Here is an 18,768-nt window from a genome sequence, read left to right as displayed (position 1 = left end):
CTCCTCATTTTCATTAGACTGGGAGAAAGTTGGTATCTCAGCTACTCAAAGATAACATGCCATCGCCTGACTCCTTCCTGAGGCCATTCGGAGAGCCTCCACCCTCCCACACAATGGAGTTTATCTCGGAGGTTTTTCCTGCCCCTCCCTCTGTCTACACCTTCAGGTATCCCATTAGGAAGGCTTTCATACCCGAACCCAGTAGGAAAGCATCCAGGTTGCTCAACCTCCACACATGCAGGAAGCCAAGCGCAACCTCAGAGGGGTGCTCTGATCCAAGGGAGCGCATGTCCTGCCTGCCAGAGGCGGCAGCCTGCCACGCATGGGAACGTGGACCTGTGCAACTGCCACAGCCCTGCCGAGGGGAACCAAAACCACTGTTTTTTCTTCTGCGCGCACCTGAAACGATGTGATTCTCCTTTACGTGCCAGTAAACCCTTCCCTGTCCTCACTCACTACCAGCTTTCTAGAATACAAGAGGGTATTATTTGCGGCAGGACTTGCCCCCTGCTTCTCTTCCTCCTGCATAAAACGGGCATAATAACACCCTACCTTACAGGGCTTTTGAAAGCCTCAATTAAACAAACTGCTCTGAGATTTGTGTAAGAGGAAAATTAAATCAACATCCTATTGTAAAGCTAGAGTTACTGCATGCATATTTCTGTAAGTATATTCAGCCTCTGTGTGAATGTCTGTAAATACATACCAACCTTCATAACAAGGCTCGTCTCGGTAGGGAAGAAGTCACTTGAAGTTGAGGAAAAGCCAGATTTAGTTTTCCATGCAACCTTGATCGACCTCTTCACATCCACCCTTGGCACTGAATGTGGAAAAAACCGTGCGGCTGTGTAATTAAAGATTGTAGCCTAGTGAACCTGCCTAGGTGGTGCTCCCCAGATGAGGGGGACCCAGCACCATGCCTCGTGCTTGGTCCCATGGATGAAGAAGTCTGAGGGGAGATGAGCCAATTTTCTCTCTAAATGAGGAAAGCCACATCCAGTGCCCCGGAGAAGGGTGGCAGGGTACCTCTCCACTTACAGCTGTAGGGCAGATCCCCTGGTGTTCCCCACGCACACCACAGAGGTGTGAGCCTGGCCTCTGCGACCTGGGACTGCAAACAGCAACTTCCCATTTCACATGAGCTGAAAGTTAGTTTCATAGGCCAAAGGATTGGCCGCAATCCCCCAGAACTCCCCAACCCCCAAGTAACATGAAAACGCAAGAGCTACAAGGCTCCTTTGGACAAAACATTAAAACAATCTGAATACAGCAGTCACGCTCGCACTCCACCCCAAAATCAAGTCGCTGTTCACATGCTGTGTTGGCGCTTGCAGTGAAGACTCTTTGGGGTTATTCAATACCAGGGAGCACAGTTTAGAGCAGCAGGGTCCAAACCTCACCAGGATGTTCTTCCTTCCTGGAAACAGCCATGGACCAACAGGCTGGGAGCTCCAGGCAGGTGCTGACACGTTAGACTTGCTAGTGATCTTTGCCATCAATGCTTTCCAACCACAGCCAGTTCCCACTCATCCAACCGTGGGCCAAAGACCGTATTTTCAAGAGTAAGCGCCTTCACTGGCACGACACCTCCTGTCATACCATACAACCTTTGGGCAGGAGGTAAAAGCAGAGGCACACATGGCTAAGATTCCCTTGCTTCTTCCTGCCTGTGTTCCAGCCAAGTTGCCAGGTCTGGCTTGTGCTCTCCATAACAAAGGTAGCTGTATCCTATTCAGTTCAGATTAGCACTCACTGTTGCCTACATAGGTAATTTCCTGCACTGTGTCCCACTTTCTCGGCAATACAAGCTCCCATTCAGCAAGGCACTTATGCACAGTAACTTACTGCCTTCAGCAAGAGCTAAGCACAAACTCCCGAGCTTTGCTGATTAAGCACAGAGCTGACAATTCCTTCCCCTCTAGAGCACCTCGCTTCACAGGAGAGTCCTTCAAAAAATTCCTCCCTCCTCCTCACTTTTCTAGTAATTTCTGTCTTGCCCTGAAAACATGTATGACAACATTGTTAGAATCAGAATGCTATGGACACTGTACAAAAAGATGTGTGCCAAGCACACACCCCTGTCAAGGTAGATGAATAGCTACAATAGCAAAAGTGATCCTGATCACACGTCTTCTCTGCTGGACTAATTTTCCCCAACATGGCACCAAACCAAAAGTGGTGGCACTGCTCTGATTGGCAAATCAGGTCCAGTGGACTGATCAGGAGAACAAAGACGACTGCATGACTCAGCTTCCCTCCATCTGTCTTTACAGAGATGGAAGGATGCTCCCCAAATCCCTTAATAACTTGATCCCTGCGGCCTCATCCTCATCCGTGCCCTCACTTCTAGGCACTGAAACCTGTGCATCTTTCATCTGTGCTCAGGAAAAACAGTTAAGTTCAGTTTGGGTCTGTGATTCATGTAGGAAATCCTACTGGGGACTAGCCGGGGCTCATCCCAATGCCAACGACAAAAGGAAGCTCTTTCAGCTTTAGTTACGACGCAATGCCAAAAGCCGCTGGCACGCATACATGGAGGTTCCTTCTGCTCACACCTCTTGTTTTACTGAAAATAATCAGGTCTCATTTATCCTGGAGCTCTACAACTAACTACAGAATTAGAAATGGTGGTGACATACCCTGAGAAGGTGGAGCTGAAGTATTTGGAAGAGAAGACAATTGTGTCTGGTCTCACACGCTTCTGGTCAGAAGCATTTGATGATTACTGTTGTAACAATAAAAATCACTAAGGATGACTGCCATTTCCCACTTTCCTGTGCTGTCAGAAAGTTCCTGAGAAAGCTCCAATTTTCAGTGGAATTTACAATTTATTTTTGAAGTGACAGTATCAGAAATAATCCCCCGCCTCTTCTTCTGTTTACCTCCCCTGTTCCCTTCCTGCCTCCCAGCTTCTAGCCCATCTGTGAAATCAGGATGCCGTGAGAGGAACAATGTACCTGGGGAGGCAAAGGGTTCTTTGCCATTCACTGGAGCCCTCAGCATCATGGCTGGATCGAAAGCCTTTCTGAAGGACTAGTTCTGGCTCAGCCCAAGTCACAGGCTTGAAGCCATAACCCCTACATGAAAGGGTTATGCAAAGGGTCAGAATAGGTGATGATGAAGTTCCCTTCCAGCCAAAACAATCTACGAATCTCCAAGGAAATCCACCATCCCCTGGCAAGAGCCAGGACCAGACTTTCCGAAGTGTAACAATGTCTGGCTCCAGAATCACAGGGGCAGCGCCTCTGAAGAGCTATGAAATCATCTCTTCTGCTTGGGAGGTTCGACAAGCTACGTTGGCATTGCCTGTGAGCCACAGACCACAAGACTGGAATGCTGGGAACAAAACCAGAGCAGATACGTTCAGAATGGCTTTAAAGCTAATGTTACACTGCTAAAAGGGAAGAGAAAAAAAAAAAAAGAACAAAATAAAGGCACTTAACCTGACTTTTCAATATAGTAGAAGTCAATTCAGAGATTTCCTTTGAACATGCTAGAGAGCCGTTGTGCAACCCAGCCTGCTCAGCAGGCCCAAGGTGGGAATGGCAGAAGCTGCTGCAAGTCAGGACCAAGGTACCTGAGCAGAGCTGTGTGGGAGGCAAGGCCTGGAGTGGCAGGAGAGCAGCAGCTTCAGAGAGAACGGGAGCTGGCGGAGATTAATGAAGGAAGCTCAGACAGTATCTGTCTGTAGGAGGCCTGGCTCAATTCAAGGCCATTAACTTGTTGCTTTCTGAACACCACCAACAGGACTGGAAACAAAAGCATGTCTGCCCAGCATGGTTCATGTTGAGTGATTGCTTAAATACTCCAGCAGAATGAAGAGCATTAAGAAAGGCAAAGAGCCACTTCAATGGCTGCAGGCTCACAGGGCTGCAAGTTTTTGCATGAAGCCCAAGTCAAAACCAGGCAGGCAACTGGGATGTAGCCTTGAAAGTGGAAACAAATAAATTACTAGCCTTCATTTTCTCCCATTCAGGAGTTTAAATTTAAAGGGGAGTCCATCAACTTTAAATAAATCATGTTTATAATTAAAAACATATTTTCCTGTGCTGCTTACGCGCCTTTGGATGATTAATAAGGCATTTTTCAAATTACTTTAATTCACACTAATTATGCTGCTTGTTTACCCCAGTCAATAATTTTTCTTCCAGGGAGATAAAGCTATCCCAGGAGGAGGTCTCCCTCCAGGGACCAAGAGGGAAAGGACCCCAGGGAACTGTCTAAGGAACCAGTAACATATGGGAGGTCTTTCACTGAAAGCGACAGAGCTGGTTACATGAGTCACGTCACGTCAAACACTCACAGGACTTCTTTTGCTAAGCCTGACTCTCTGCCTGGATAAGATGAGGAGACATGAGTTTGCTCAGCTCCCAGAGGCCTTAAGCTGTGTTTTGCCTAGACCTTGCCTGAGGTACCAACCTTGCCAGGGGACCAGACTTTGTAGGTCTAGCACGAAACCATAGCAGCGGCTGCACAGCTTCTGGGTTGAGTCAGGCTTGTGCCCGGCAGAAGCCAAATGTGTTAGGGGCAAGCAGGAGGGACGGAAGGAGAATTCAAGACCCCTGTTGACATTTTCTCCTGCTTTCCCCGCCTTCAACACTATGGTACCCTTCAGCTTTTCAAGCCCACATGCTGACCAGCAGGAATTGGAGAGCTAAGGAACATGTGCTCCCCCCATGTGCTGTTTTGCCCCCTGCACCCTAGTGAAGATGTATCGAGGGCAGGTCAGTAGCAAGGTATGATTTTTGAACTGCCTTTACAAAAAAGGACAGGAGATGGAGAAGCAGAAAAGGCCACACAGTAGCTGTGAAGCGAAACGATCTCCCGTTCGTTTTTCTGCTTTCCAAAACCAGCTGCTTCAAGCCTTATCTCCTCCCATGCCATTTGCAGACGCTGGAAAGTTTCTTAGCCCTTTAGGAAATATAGTACAACAAATTGAACAAGAATCCTCTTCCCAGTTATTTGATTCTCTTTCAACATTATTTAAAAGAGCTAGATATATAAAAAAAAGCAATAGTACATTTCCATTCCCGCCCCAGCATCGCAGCCTGCCTTTGTGGTGTGAAGGGATTTGCTGGGTAACCTTTCCACAGGAAGGACTGAAATGTCCTGACCCAGAAGCCTTTGTGTAGCAGACATACTAATACCTGCAGGGTGACACAGCGACATGGAAGTTATGAACTGATCATGCTGCCACATGCCCAGGAAAGAGCATTGCTACAGCCCCTTCCAACACTTTACAAATCAGGGTGGTCCTGGTTTGACTCTCCAGGACTCCTGCAGACTCTCCAAAGATAGCAATGACATTTCCTCATCTTTTTACCCTTTCCCCCCCATTTCAAGACAGCAGTTATTTCATAACCTACGTGTCTCTATAGTTGACAGTTATTCTTAGGCAACTGTAAGCTACAAATACAAGTGTCTAGCTAACAAAATATACATGCTTTGTGTAGCATGAACTGCTCTTCAGCCAGCGGTGCACACACAATAGACCTTGTTGCTTCATGAACTAAAACAAGGCAGGAGGTATCAGCCAAGGCTTTCCCTTCTTGAGAGACGAGAGCAGGCACCAGTGAGACTCATGATAACAGAAGAGGAAAAAAAACTGCGGTTACCTAACGGTGGCCCAAATCCTTCAGATGAGGCGCACAGAAGCATGTGAGTTTCTGTGGAAGCCTGATTTATATTAATCAAACCAGCATTGAAAAGCATTACCACAAAATTTATTCTAGTACCTGTTGTACCACACCCTAAAAACAACAAAAGAAAACAAGCTGAGATAAAAGGTATTTGCTGTCAAAGGTGGGGAAACACCTTCAGAAAGCCACAATGTTGGCTTCCTCTAAGAAATTAAACAAGAGTGGTAGACATTCTTCAGATTTCTTTTCAAAGACAGGTGTCTTGTCTACTTGGGTTTAGCACACCACCATGACAGGGCAGTGCAGTTCGTGACCTGGGGGCTGCAGCCAGCAAGAACAGTTTCTCACTGTTCAAGCAGAAAAAGCAGGTAATTCTGTGTAAACCCTGGTCCCGTGAACTGCTTGTGATACTCTGCACTCCGGAGGTGCCCCAAAACTGGCATCAGCCCCAAATCCTTGAAAGCCTGAACCTTGTCTGACATAAATTTATAGCACCTGAGCTATAGTGTGCTGGCTCCCTAGATGAACATCCTTGTGGACAGTGAGGGCAAGGCAGCATAAACTGCTTTCTCCACAGGTTATTTGCACACCATGAGGCATCCATGGGGAAACTGGCACGGAGAAACTACCATGTGCTCAGTTCCCACCCTCGATCCACGTATTTTAACTTGTGGATTTGCACAAACCTGAATGACTAGAAGAGAGCTGCATGAGATAAGTTGGCTAAGTGATCCATATTAGGCATAGTGACCAGTTGCAAAGAAGAGCAGCTTTACCCTTTGTACGGTTTTTGTTCCCAAGACAAGAGCACATAACACAGAGGTAAGGTCGAAGCTCTCCTGTTTCATGTGGAAATCCAGAGTAAGAGTCACTACTCAACTTGCTCAGCTGCTGTAAGACAGCTTGGCCATTTCTTAAGTTGTTAAAACCATAAATAATTTAAAAAACTCAGACCAGTAGCAAGACATCTAAAATACTGCTTGGTCTCCTCTTAGAGCATTCGTCCTTAGCAGAACTCACTTGAAGTGATGCTAGGCACTGTAAAAGGCACTGAGGTCCTGTGTGCGCTGGACTCTGTAAAACCACATCTCACCAGGAGGACACACTGCCCATGGCCACGAAGAGGCTCCAACCTAAAAAGCATGCCCTGTTTCCTCACAGTTGAGGGGCAGCAGGCTTGCGGTATTTGCACTGGATCCATACTCGATACATTGTCATTTGTTTCCCACGGTTCACTTGCAATCGCCGATCAACCAGATTCTGGATTTTCTCCAGCCCAGCTGTTGTGAAGAGATCATCTAATTCATCTGGAAGCAGAGAGAAGGAGATTGAGGATGCCATAGCTTTCATGTAACTGATACCTGCTCACACTGAGGGCTAAACCATGTTGAAAGATGGGCCAGAGGAAACTCAGGGTCTCACTCTGGCAGGGAAACATAAAGATCAGACAGGACTTAACTACTGTACTATGGGGGCATTAAGATCACAGTTTCTCTAGTTACCCTTGAGTTTACCTTCTGCCAAGGAAGGAAAGAACTATTTGGAGGACAACTAGAATTACAGACTCGACAAAGAGAAAACAGCAGCAGTTTCAGACATGGGTATCGCCTCTAGGAACCAATTAAGGGAGCATCTTCTGGCGAGTAGGGACAGATCCATTCCTTCCCCCTCCCCCCCTCTCTCCAGAGGAATTTCAGAGTCTGCAAGAATGAAGAATGGGATCAGAGCTATGCTTTTAAATGGTGGCAATAAGATCTGTGCTGTATAGGCTGGAGGGGAACCGGATTCATTAAAGTTAAGTTTGGGAAAAAAAATGCTTAAAAAAACCACACCCTGCTGGGGCCCAATCAAAGCTCTAAGAGCCCTCGAGGCTGCAACACTTACACTGGCAGGTATCCTGACCAAGCAAGTAAGTATCACAGTGCCCCAGCACACCGGCCGTAGGCAAAGCCAGACCGAGTCCTGCTGAGCAGCAGAGAGCTTGTTCAACTGCAGCCTGGGAGCACGTGATTCGTACGGAGTTTCTGTAGAAAAGGGCTAACAGGTCCCAGCTTGTGCTCTTTTATCAGATGCTTGCCATTGTGAAGTGTTTGCCAAACACGCATTAAACATTAATTTTGTTGTGACAAACAAGACTTGTGCAGTGGGGAAGGGAATAGTTCGTTGCAGTTGTGCCGCCGCTCTAAAACTGACCGTGCAGAGGGGCCCGTGGTGGAAGTGACTGGAGGTGCAATTGGTGATAAGCAGGGAGAATACAACCCCTGCTGAACACCAAGCAGCAGCAGAACTGGAGGGGCTGCCTCAGCTCTATGCTGAACCACGCCCTTCTTTTGTCCTCGTAGGAGAACAGTAAAGTTAAGAGAAGTTCCTTCAAGAAGTGTCCACCTTACTCCATCCTCTGCAGGCAACAAGATTGAAGGAGAGCTCCTCCAATCCCACCCCTCCCAGTGTACCAAACACACTAGTCTTTCGCTAAAAGGATTTTCCACTAAGGAATTCACCATGCCATATTCGCATCAGCGAGTGACAAGCCCGGGTACCCGTGCAATTGGGAGACACTTAACATTTCACACTGCTCCAGGAAAGACAGGCTGGAAAGAGCTAGTGGCAAAACTTGAGGGCACAGGGACAAAAAGAGGTGAGGAGCGTCAGAGGGATGTTTTCTAGCCTCCTACCTTGTGTGAAGAAGTAGACTCTGGTGCCATCACCTCTCACATAGAAGTTATCAGACAGACATTGGCCTAAGGGCAAGAGGGATTTAAACAGTTACCAGCTATCATTTAAAAATCAACAACTGCCATCCAACTGCACGTAAAGACAAGAGGCACTTCTCCCAGCACATGCTGTGCTTAAGGGGAATTAATGAGCTGCCTCCTAAACAGGGTAGACAGTACTCCACAGAAGCATCATCTATTAGTGATCTCGCAAGACTCCCCAGGGGAAAAGAAAATACCTTTCTTAAACCGAAGCTGGGCCAGATCGTAACGGCCATAATCTCGTAACAAAATCATTCCTCCTGGTTTCAGAAGGCGACTCAGTCTGTTAACGATGCATTGCATCCTGAGGAAAGAACAAAACAGAAGTATTCATCATTCTGCAAAACGATGCTTGTTTCCTTAGCCTACTTTCCAAAAAGAAGGTATAAAGTTTTATCTATGTTTCAATTTCATATAAAGAGCTACCACTTTTCTGAGCTCTCTCAGACTTAGGTGGGTTGATTTTATTTGGCTGCCTTATTTCTGACACTCCTCGATTCTGCTTTTTTTTCTACAGTGATAACTTAGCCTGCCACAGCAGGGATTAACTGCTCTCTCTTAATAATTACAAAAGTATCTCCACTGGTTTCTGTAAAACAAGTAATAAGTGAACTTGAAAAATGCTGTGAAATAAAACCAAAGGGAACAAGAAAGAGAGACTAGTGTAGGTTGTAACACACTGTCACACTAAGATCACAGCACTTAACTGTTTTCTGAACCTGTCCCCTCCCTTCTTGCCACCTCCCATGTGAGAAATTCATGTAGCCTTTGAGCCTTAAAATTGAGCAGCATACTTTCCACAAATGGGAGCTGAGTACTCAGTGCAGCTGGGTTTCAGAACAGGTGAGCAACTGTGAGCACAGCAAGACGTCACCTATAGCCACTTCCAAATCACACCTATCCTGTACCAGAATTTGTTACAACAGAAAGTACCTGCAAATTTCATTTTCAGAGGCTTAATGGAAAACTGGACCAGACACAGAACAAGCTTTAATTTTGCTTGATATGAGACGACCTACTGTTAAGGAACTCCAGTTCTATATGCATTATCTTCTGCAACCAGAAGGAATTATTAAAACTTACTTCTCTGGGAGAATCGCTGAGAGGACGAAGATAAGAATAACAACGTCAAGACTCACATCTGGCATTGGGAAAGGACTTTGGTCATTGCACAGGTCATGGACAAACGCAAAGCAGCGAGAAGAATCGTATTCCGCATTGTTCTGTATTTAAGGGGAGAGAAATTAGAGCATTAGCAGCAGACCCTGATCTCAATATCATCTGGACATGGGAGCATTTTAACTTTCACATAATAAAGTGGTGTGTCCAGAGATCTGTTTCAACCTCACTGGACTAAGGCAGATGGGGTCAGATACGTTCCCGGGTCAGACAAGGAACAGGGGTGAAATGTGAAAAAGAAGTACACATGGGAGATTTACAAAGAGCTTTGGACTTGTTACATTCAGACAATCAGCACTGCCAAAACCCCAAAACTGGACTGAGGGATTATTGCAATTTTAAGGTCAGATTTTCCACTAATAGTGGTAAGAAGTGAGGGATTTACACTGTTAAGCTGGAAATCTTTACAAAAGTGAGAGTGTCAGGGACCCTCTCTGCATCACTGAAATCAATATTCAACTACAAGCAGACTACTCCCTAATACCCCAAACATCAAACCTGGCTGCCTAAAGTTACGCTCTTAAAAATCACATTTAGACTTCTAAAAGAAGCTGTGTATTTTTCTAAAGCTGCTGCTACAGATTGCAGTAGCCTCTATAAACAGTGCTTGTGTCAGCTTAAGAGGATGAAATGGCATGCTGCCTCTGCTGCTGTGCTCCCCATCTCAAGAAGCAACTGATTACATTTGATACTTCATATATTCTCAGTTCTGTTCTGACCTGACATTTGTTAGCAGTATCTGTCCTTTGATTAAATTCCAGCCTCCTGCTCCACAGACAACAGTATCCCTCCTCAGCTGTCTGTGCAGAAGCAATCAGACCACGTTCCCAGAACTGCAGTGACAGTAACGCACACTCAAACCAAAACCAGCTTCAGTTCCTGTTAAAAAATAGCCTGAATGTTTTCAAGGTTCAGCAGTTACTCAGCTAAAAGAGCACTGGATTTAGAAAAGTACTGCCAACCACAGGGGAAAGAAAATCTGGCTGACTTGTCTGCTGCCAATGTGACATTTTGAGAACTCCAACTTCCCTCATTTCTATAATCTTTGATGGCTCATTTTCCTGATTTACCAGTACAAGGGTCAGCATCAGGGCTAGCTAAAAAAAGAAAGCTGCCAACATAGCTAGACAGCCGGTGGCAACTGTGATATATTTGTGTTAATGTGCAATTGGCACCATGTACTTCCTACCTTCATAAGTCACCACTGAGTTTACCTGGACAAGATCCACAGCTGTTGTAGAAAAATCACAGCAATAAACAAAAAGGCCTGGGTCACTGAAATAAATAAAAGAAACTATCATCATTTATATAAAGGTGCTCCACAGGAATTAAGAAGTGTCTCAGATGCACAGAGCACAGAATTGGGAGCCAGAAATCCTGGGCTTTAGTCTATCTCTGTCAATAATGCCTTGTGCAAAATCTGGTGAATCACATTGCTCCTTTATGCCTCAGTTATTCTCTCATGGAACTGACTGCTTACTTTTCCTTCCGGAAAAGGAGAGACACTAAGGCCTGTATGAAAATGCTTTCAGAATGCGACATGTAAACTCGCATCATGTTTCGTTGGTTGCATTCCAAGACCAAAGATTTCCAAGCTCAAAACACAATCATTTGAAGTTGCAGATGAATTGCATTCCAAGACCAAAGATTTCCAAGCTCAAAACAATCGTTTCAAGTTGCAGATGGCAAAGGTACCATTTGCATCTGGCCTTTCTCTGAGATTGTCTAAACTAAGAACACATGCAACACTTTTCCAACTGTTTTTCAGAGGCTGGTATATCATGCAGGTAAAAACCTACTGAGAACTACTTACTTGTTGGTTTGTAAAATTGGAAAGACTGTATTTCCAGCGCCACAGCCAACCTGCACAAACAAAGCAGATGTGCACATAGTGAAAATAATTTCTTCGGCATGTCCCATGCAGCTAATTTCAAATCATCTCTCTACAGCCACAGAACAAAGAGCAACTCATGAGTAACAACTGAGCATAGCAGTGACCATTTGCAAATCTCACTGCAAGATCTGAACATGTTCAGCTCTGAGGAGCAGGCTTACATGTAAGCATTTGTGGGAAACCACTAAGCCAGATCTTGTAGAAATCTTACTAACAAGCTATATATTGTTACTCTCTTGAAAACTGTTATTGCTGGAATCCCAAGCATAACAACCAGTATGAGTCACTGAAGCATTGGCAAAGGCCATGGATTAATTGATTTCACTTCCATAGAAAATCAGAGCAATGCAGAAAGAAGTTTGCCTTACTATAATTACATCCTGCTGTTTCACAGTTTCCTTCACTAGATGGCTCTTCCTTAAGTTACAGCTAGGCCTACAATGATTCTGCCTTATTATTCCTTCTACTTGTTCCCATCTGAAAAGAAGATGGCTCACACAACTGGGTTTGGGGAATTCGCCTCTGAATGTTTAAGGGATCAGTAAAATTGAAATAGACTGAGCAGAAAACACCATGATGGCTTGCAGATATTACTGAAAGTACTCAGGTGAGACAGGAAAGCCACAATGACCCAAGAACATCAAAGTCTGAGGAAGTCTCAAAGCCTCAGATTAAATAAAAAAAAAAATCGAAAGGATAGTTCATATTGACTTTCCCTGAAAGGGCGGAACTTCATAGAACATGAAGCATTCAACAAAAACAGCGATATCTACAGTGAACAAAATAGAGGTGGCAGAGCAAAAGGTCATTACCAGCTGTCAGGAGTCTAATGTTTAGAAGTCCTACAGACTGTTCCGGGACAAACCCTGTACCAATCTGAGATTCCCCGGTATTACACGGGCCATAAGGAACAAATCAAACAGCATCTTTACATTCTTGGTTTCATTGTTTTGTTTCACACCTCCCAAGGCAAACAAGAGTCAGCACAAACATGCAAAACATAAAGGACAAAGGAAAGCTTTACATAGACAAGTAAAAGAATCAGCTTCTTCAAAAGATGACTTTTAAATGCTTGTTTCAACATCTGATAGTAATAGTTTGCCTTTTAAACTTGGAAACTTCTTATGGTCCTTGTGCTCTGCCAATTCACAGTCTGAACCAAAGGAATCCCAACAGATCTAATTCAGTCCTAAGCTACCCTCTGTTTTCTACATTTTACTGACTTAAGGCAATCATCCCATTCACTTGCTCTTTGCCAATGATACATATTTTTATGTCCCAGTCACACTAACACTGATACAGGGGACTGTTTGGTGTGTGACTCTCTTTTACAACTATTACCTCTAATATACGGTACGATGCAGATGATCCTGGGTAATCTCCATCACTTTGATTCCGCTCACTATACTTCTGTGTAGCCAACTCCTCTGTGCAGATCTTAGGTGTGCTTTTTATCAGGTTTAACTGATTCTCTGCCCTGGTTTCCAATGAACAATGTCCATTTTCACAGCTTCCCGGCCCTTCATTGTTGGATTCTTCTTTGTTACTAAATTCATGCACAGAATCCCCATTTTGACTTGGGTTCCTGTTAGGTGCCAGCTCAGGAAATTCAGTGAACAGCCAGTGCCTGTCCTTGAAGAAGCCATTTTCATGGATTTTATAAAAGTCATCCCAGTACCTCTTAGCATTCACCTCGTATTCCTCTGTGAACACAAACAAAAACGTCCCCAGCAGTCAAATCAGAAGGTCTCAGAGTTTAATCAGTTCAGACAGTGAGAGATCACTGCAGACATCTATTCAGCAATCTGCTTTAATAAGTAAGGTTATTGATTGAAAATCACCTTTATTTAAATCATGCCATCCCACATAAACACTCAGCCTGCCTCCTCACAGCCACTTTGTTAGGACTAAAAAAGGGAAAAGAGATAGAAGAGGAAACTGTCTGTCTCCTGGTAGGATTAAAAGGAAGCTGGCAACAGAAAAGGCTTCTTTGAAGGAGACTGGAGTGAAGAAATCCAGGTTTTACTTCCATCTCTAACACTAACTTGTTCAGTTCACTGGAACAATTCATTTGGAGCTTCATGATACCAAGTGTCAAGCACTTACAAATTCCAAGGAATTCTATGACAGTTGCCTGGAGCTGAAGAGCTCCTGTCCAACACGCTACCCCCTTTTTCAGATGGAGAAACAGAAAAATTAGTCAACTATACAGGCCTGGCAGAAAGCTCAATTAGCATTTGTGCAATACTCCAAGATTACAGGACAGCATGTTTTACACAAGTATTGCTAGAGTCCAGTCTACAGCACTTTGTTTTCCATAGTTCCGTGCATGTTAGAGCATCACACGTTTATGAAATTAAAACAAAAGAGCGGAATCAACAGAAGTGACCACTGTCATTAAAGTGGACACTGTGGAGAGCTAAGGCGGATAGACTAAAGATGATAATAATTAACTTTAGCAGCAAGCGTTATCATTTTCACACCAAGTGGATACATTCCAGTAGCAAGATGGGTATTACAGAAAGCTGGAAGAACTCTTAAAAAGCCATGATCTCATGAAATTCGAGTCACCCACAGCATTATTTCCACACACCTTCACAGATTTCAGATCAAGTACAGTTGTAGGGGAACTATTTTTTCCATGGGAAGTTATGAATCCAACTGAATCCCCTCATCCAGATCATCAATAAAGATGATATCAATATAGATATCAATCAAGATATATCAATATAGATATCAATCAAGATATCAATAAAGATATTAAACAATGAGTTCTCTGCCTGGCTTCCTGAATTCTCATCAATGTGATGAGTTCTCTGTCCTGGGAAATAAGAACTAATTATAGCATCCTATGCTTGTAATCACCTAGAGGCATTAACATCCACGGCCAGAGATCCCAACTGCATTTCAGTAACATGCAACTCCTTAGCCATCTTTGCACAGCAACAAATGCATTACTGAACGCAAATGATTCTCCCACAGTTAAAGATGATGACTGTACGTGAGAATGGATAACCTCTCTCCAACATCTACTAAAAGTAGGGTTAAGAGAAAAAGCAGGCATCTTGAAATTGGAGATTAGTATTATTATCTGAACTGCAGTTTATTTATTAGTCTTTCTGAAAAGGATACAAGTGTTTAGAAGACATCTGAAGGGAGATAGTAAAATGAACCAAGAACACCTGGAAAAATATGCAGCCTCAGCCAAATATAGACAAAAATGGCTTTAACAAAGAACCAGAAGTCAGTCGTATGTATATTTTTAGTAGGATCTACCCCTGAAGCACAAAGAGCTATATATAAAAATAATCTCTTTACCTCAACTACAAGGATTTTCTCCTTTTAAGAAGCCTTGTCCTTAAACCCCAAGCTGAAAGAAGTTCTAATGTCTGGTATTAAACTAGAGCAGTAAGTTTGTGCCATGATCTCACCGTAGCTCAAAGTTAGCAGGGTCAAGTCAGTTTACTATTTGCATAGGAGACTTCAATGACTGCTAACGTCAGAGGAAGAAGTGTTATTGAGTCATACCCTGACGCACTTCTTCCTGAATTGTCACTTCTTCCATGTACTAGTAGGGATATGCAAGGCTGCTGGGGCTGGAAATGCTCTTCCACCTAACAAAAATACAAAGTCCTGATTCCTGCTGGTCCCTAACAATCTCATGACAGCCTGACTGTAATGGGATGCTTACCTGAGGTGCTGGAGTAAAATTCCAGCCCAGCCATTTTGGATTACCCACATTTTTGCCACAGTATAACGCTGAACAAGACATTGTGCTCTTCCTGTGTTAAATTATTGTGAAATTCAGTTGGATGCTATTGAACAGCTCCAACCCACATGTGTGTAAGCTTTATTTAAAGCTCATCTACCTCATAGCCTAGTGTTTTCAAAGCACTGGAATAAAGGATCAGTAACAATATAAATGCAAGAAATCAAGGGCCAGCTGACAAAGATCATGCAAGAAACAGATTTAAAACAAAAAAATGACCATATTAATTTTTCAGCCCAACTTCGTGCACAACTCATGCCAGAAAAGTTCACATAATACTCGCTTCAAGATCCTTTTTGTGGTATTAGCTCATGGGGACATTGGCGTGCGAGCCAGATTCCTCCACAGATTTTCTTGATAAGGACTCCTGACTTTTCTGCTTGTCTTTGTAAGGACACCCCCAAAGCCAAGCCCATACTCACCCTTTCACATTGCAGAAGAAAGGCAAACAAAAGTAACTGTTCACAAAAGACAGGAAAAGAACCAGGGACCCCCTGAACTGCATGAGGGGCTAATTATGGAGCCTCAAAAGGAAACCAAGAAACTCTTCCACTTCTTTCTTTGCTCCCAGCCAGGAGAAGCATCTTCGACATACCCCACAGAACTTCTCTCCGTCTTCAGAACAAATTCTGACAGCCCCAAGAAGTCCACAGAATAATACAGCCATAATGACCAATAGCCTGCCTTTGTTCTCCTGCTTGGACATTACTGATTCTCAAAATACTAGACCCTTCAGGCACATTTGGCTGGGCTGCTTCCCTACGTTACAGCCATCCCATTGTCTCCACACGCTTCCCACTGAATAGCAATGATCAAAATTTGACTGGCCTCCATTGTTCAGTCTGGGAAATACATCATGAAGACCTGACAAACTGCTTTAACAGTAAATTGCTCCACAATTTCATAGTTGTATATAGGTTCTCAAAGCATGACAGACAGCATCCTTTAATGTTAACCAGATTTTAAAATGAACTCAGCACAATGGGTATCACAATAGAAACTGCTGGATACTTCTGGGAATCCAAGAAATTAGGAGGGTTGCTCTTTGGTATAATTAAATTTGCTATTGTGAACACAACTGGAAGCTATATGGGAAGTGTCTCAATAGCTCCAATAGTGTTCAGCAGCGCCTTACAGATGACACACTCAATTTAATTTGAACAAAAGGAGCAGACCCATCCTAGAACTCAGCAGGATATAACAAGATCATCATCAAAAAAGTCTCTTATCATAGCAAGGAACAGGAAGCCATTTCACCATCATTTAAGGGACTGGATGATATCTAACAGGTGTGGAGGAAAGACGCATTATTAACCAACTCAGAACAGCTTCAACTATATTACTTGGCTATAGAGCTGCGCACCTTTAGCTTGATTCAGATTCAGGTAAGCTTTGCGTTTTGGATGTATAAATATCCTTTAAGCCAAGTCTGAGGAAACAAAAACTTTGAAATCCCTTTTCTGCCTCTCTGATGATGAACACTTCAATCAGGATAAAATCATTTTTCTTCGCTTCTGATTTAATCATTATCATGCTGTTTGTTAACCTGGTAGAGATGAATATGGACACTACTTTATTAGACCCTCTTAAGAGAAAAACCAAGCTTGCATTAGGGATAGCTCCACAGCATGCAAGCAAACAAAAGATTGCCTGTGAGAAGTTAAGCTTTAGAGAGCAAAAGCAAGCAGAGAAAATAAGACTAAATGAGGCTGTTGCTCTACACTGAAAGAAGTTTGTTGACAAGGAACACTAACAAGTATTTAAACATACACAACATGAACAGAGCAGCTCAACTCAGGATGACTCCTCCCAGCCAAGATCATTTCTGTTCCAGTAGGATGAGTCTCTGGAGAAGGCGGAAAAGTCACAAAGAGGTAAATTAAGAACAGAAAGATTCCTCCTCCTCCATTTTTCATTATCAACCACTAGGTAATGTATTTTGAATGATTCGGGAGATGGGGGGAAGGGAGGAATAAATGATGATGCATATGCAGCTCTGGCCAGACTGTTCCGCTCTTGTATGAACAAGTTAAGACTCAGCATTACAATAGTATCCAAAAGTACCTTGTTTATCTTGTGGCAATAGCTGTGAGCTGTTCTCTTGAACTTTACTCCTGGCACTGGCTTCCTGCTCTTCTGACCACTCCACATTATCCCTGTTGTAAAAAATAAGATTAACTACTCAGCTGAGAATGGTAGGGCAAAGACAGAGAGAAAAGAGAAAGGTCTAGACAGCTCTCCAAATTGGCAGCTGTGGAGCTCTTCCACGATCTCTAATTCCAGCTCAGCAGCAGTACAACAGCTATCAGCACGTATGGCTCCCGGTTCTGAATGAACCGCACTCAGCATTACAAAAGATGTAACTGGAAGGGATCCCAAGAGACACCAAATCTGTCCCCTAATCCTTTTCCCTATCTGATGCTCAGCCAAGTTTAGAGGAAATAAATCATAAACAATAAAACCACGAGGGCACTCAGCACAAACACGCCTCCTTGGAGAGGAGCTGCCATTCTCAGACGGTGAAACGCACTTGTTCCTACACAGGCGACGGACAGGTAGGTGCTTGCTTGTGTTCACTCAGGCAGGTCATCAACATGGGCCATTTGATTTAGCTGTCTTAAAAACCTACATTTTCTTTCTCAAGTTAAAACAAAAAAGGCAGTAGGGTTATTTGGAAGGTAAAGTGTTATATTAATATTAAATCCAATTGTGAGAAAAATATGCAGGAAGCTTTAAAGCATTAAGAACCTATTAATAACTGAAATGTGCATACACAGTTGTGTAGTCATTAAAGTGATTCACTTGACCTTTTTTCATTAAAACAAGTGAATGAAAAGCAGACTACAAGGATCAAGAAGCACTATTCTGGTCTCAGGAGGAATTAGTCTTTTGATATTAACTCACAAAACAAAGACTTGACAAACATCAAGTTTGTGAAAAACTGGATTACTGGGAGTTTCCGCAGGGAAATACTATTGAGGGTATGCTTTTGTAACATACCTTTGACATAGTATAGTCCCAAAATGAATGACAAGCTGATACATGCACATATTGTTTTATTACAAATTAAACATACCCAATTCTTAACAGGGTATAGCAGCCAGAGACCAAAAGTGGACATATTTACTTCAAAAAAATGCAGAATACCTTCAGTTCCCAGCAAATTCAAGAATCTGGGTGCTTAACATATCTTAAACCAACAGCTTTCTCCAACCAAAGACCTCCTGTTCCAAGCTCACACTGCTACGGCGTCGTGTGGCAGCAGACGGGTGAAACGATCTTTGTTCAATTTATACATTAGTCGTACAGATGAAAAAGGGTTATAGATTTCTGAGAGGGGATCATTTAACTTTATTAACTATAGCAACGAAGCAGTTGCTACAAAGCAAAGCAACACATTCTCCTGAAACATCGAAGGAGCCAGAGGAATCCCGTCTGCGCCAGGAGGAGCCGAGGAAGGCTCAGGACCCCCCGAGGATTAGCACCCCCAAGCACTGGCCGAGCGGGGCAGGGCCCTCCCGCGCCTCCAAG

At 43.6% G+C, this 18,768-nt stretch overlaps 1 protein-coding gene across 1 annotated transcript in view; it reads right to left on the bottom strand.

Moving 5' to 3' along the window:
* Positions 1-6,464: 6,464 nt before the first annotated feature.
* The window catches only part of LOC103906101 (methyltransferase-like protein 2), a 14,325-nt gene continuing 2,021 nt past the window's right edge, over positions 6,465-18,768 (bottom strand). Inside the window, exons 4-11 of the mRNA XM_009287940.1 lie at positions 17,302-17,393; positions 12,810-13,171; positions 11,388-11,437; positions 10,789-10,849; positions 9,479-9,618; positions 8,593-8,699; positions 8,315-8,380; positions 6,465-6,946 (exon numbers count right to left, since the gene is read on the bottom strand). Of these exons, the coding sequence (XP_009286215.1) occupies positions 6,795-6,946; positions 8,315-8,380; positions 8,593-8,699; positions 9,479-9,618; positions 10,789-10,849; positions 11,388-11,437; positions 12,810-13,171; positions 17,302-17,393 (1,030 nt within the window). The 3' untranslated portion in view covers positions 6,465-6,794. The remainder of the gene's footprint in view (positions 6,947-8,314; positions 8,381-8,592; positions 8,700-9,478; positions 9,619-10,788; positions 10,850-11,387; positions 11,438-12,809; positions 13,172-17,301; positions 17,394-18,768) is intronic.

This window comes from Aptenodytes forsteri, unplaced genomic scaffold (assembly GCF_000699145.1).
Source record: "Aptenodytes forsteri isolate BGI_AS27 unplaced genomic scaffold, ASM69914v1 Scaffold249, whole genome shotgun sequence".
Taxonomy (NCBI): domain Eukaryota; kingdom Metazoa; phylum Chordata; class Aves; order Sphenisciformes; family Spheniscidae; genus Aptenodytes; species Aptenodytes forsteri.
This window is presented reverse-complemented; position numbering and strand designations above follow the sequence as displayed.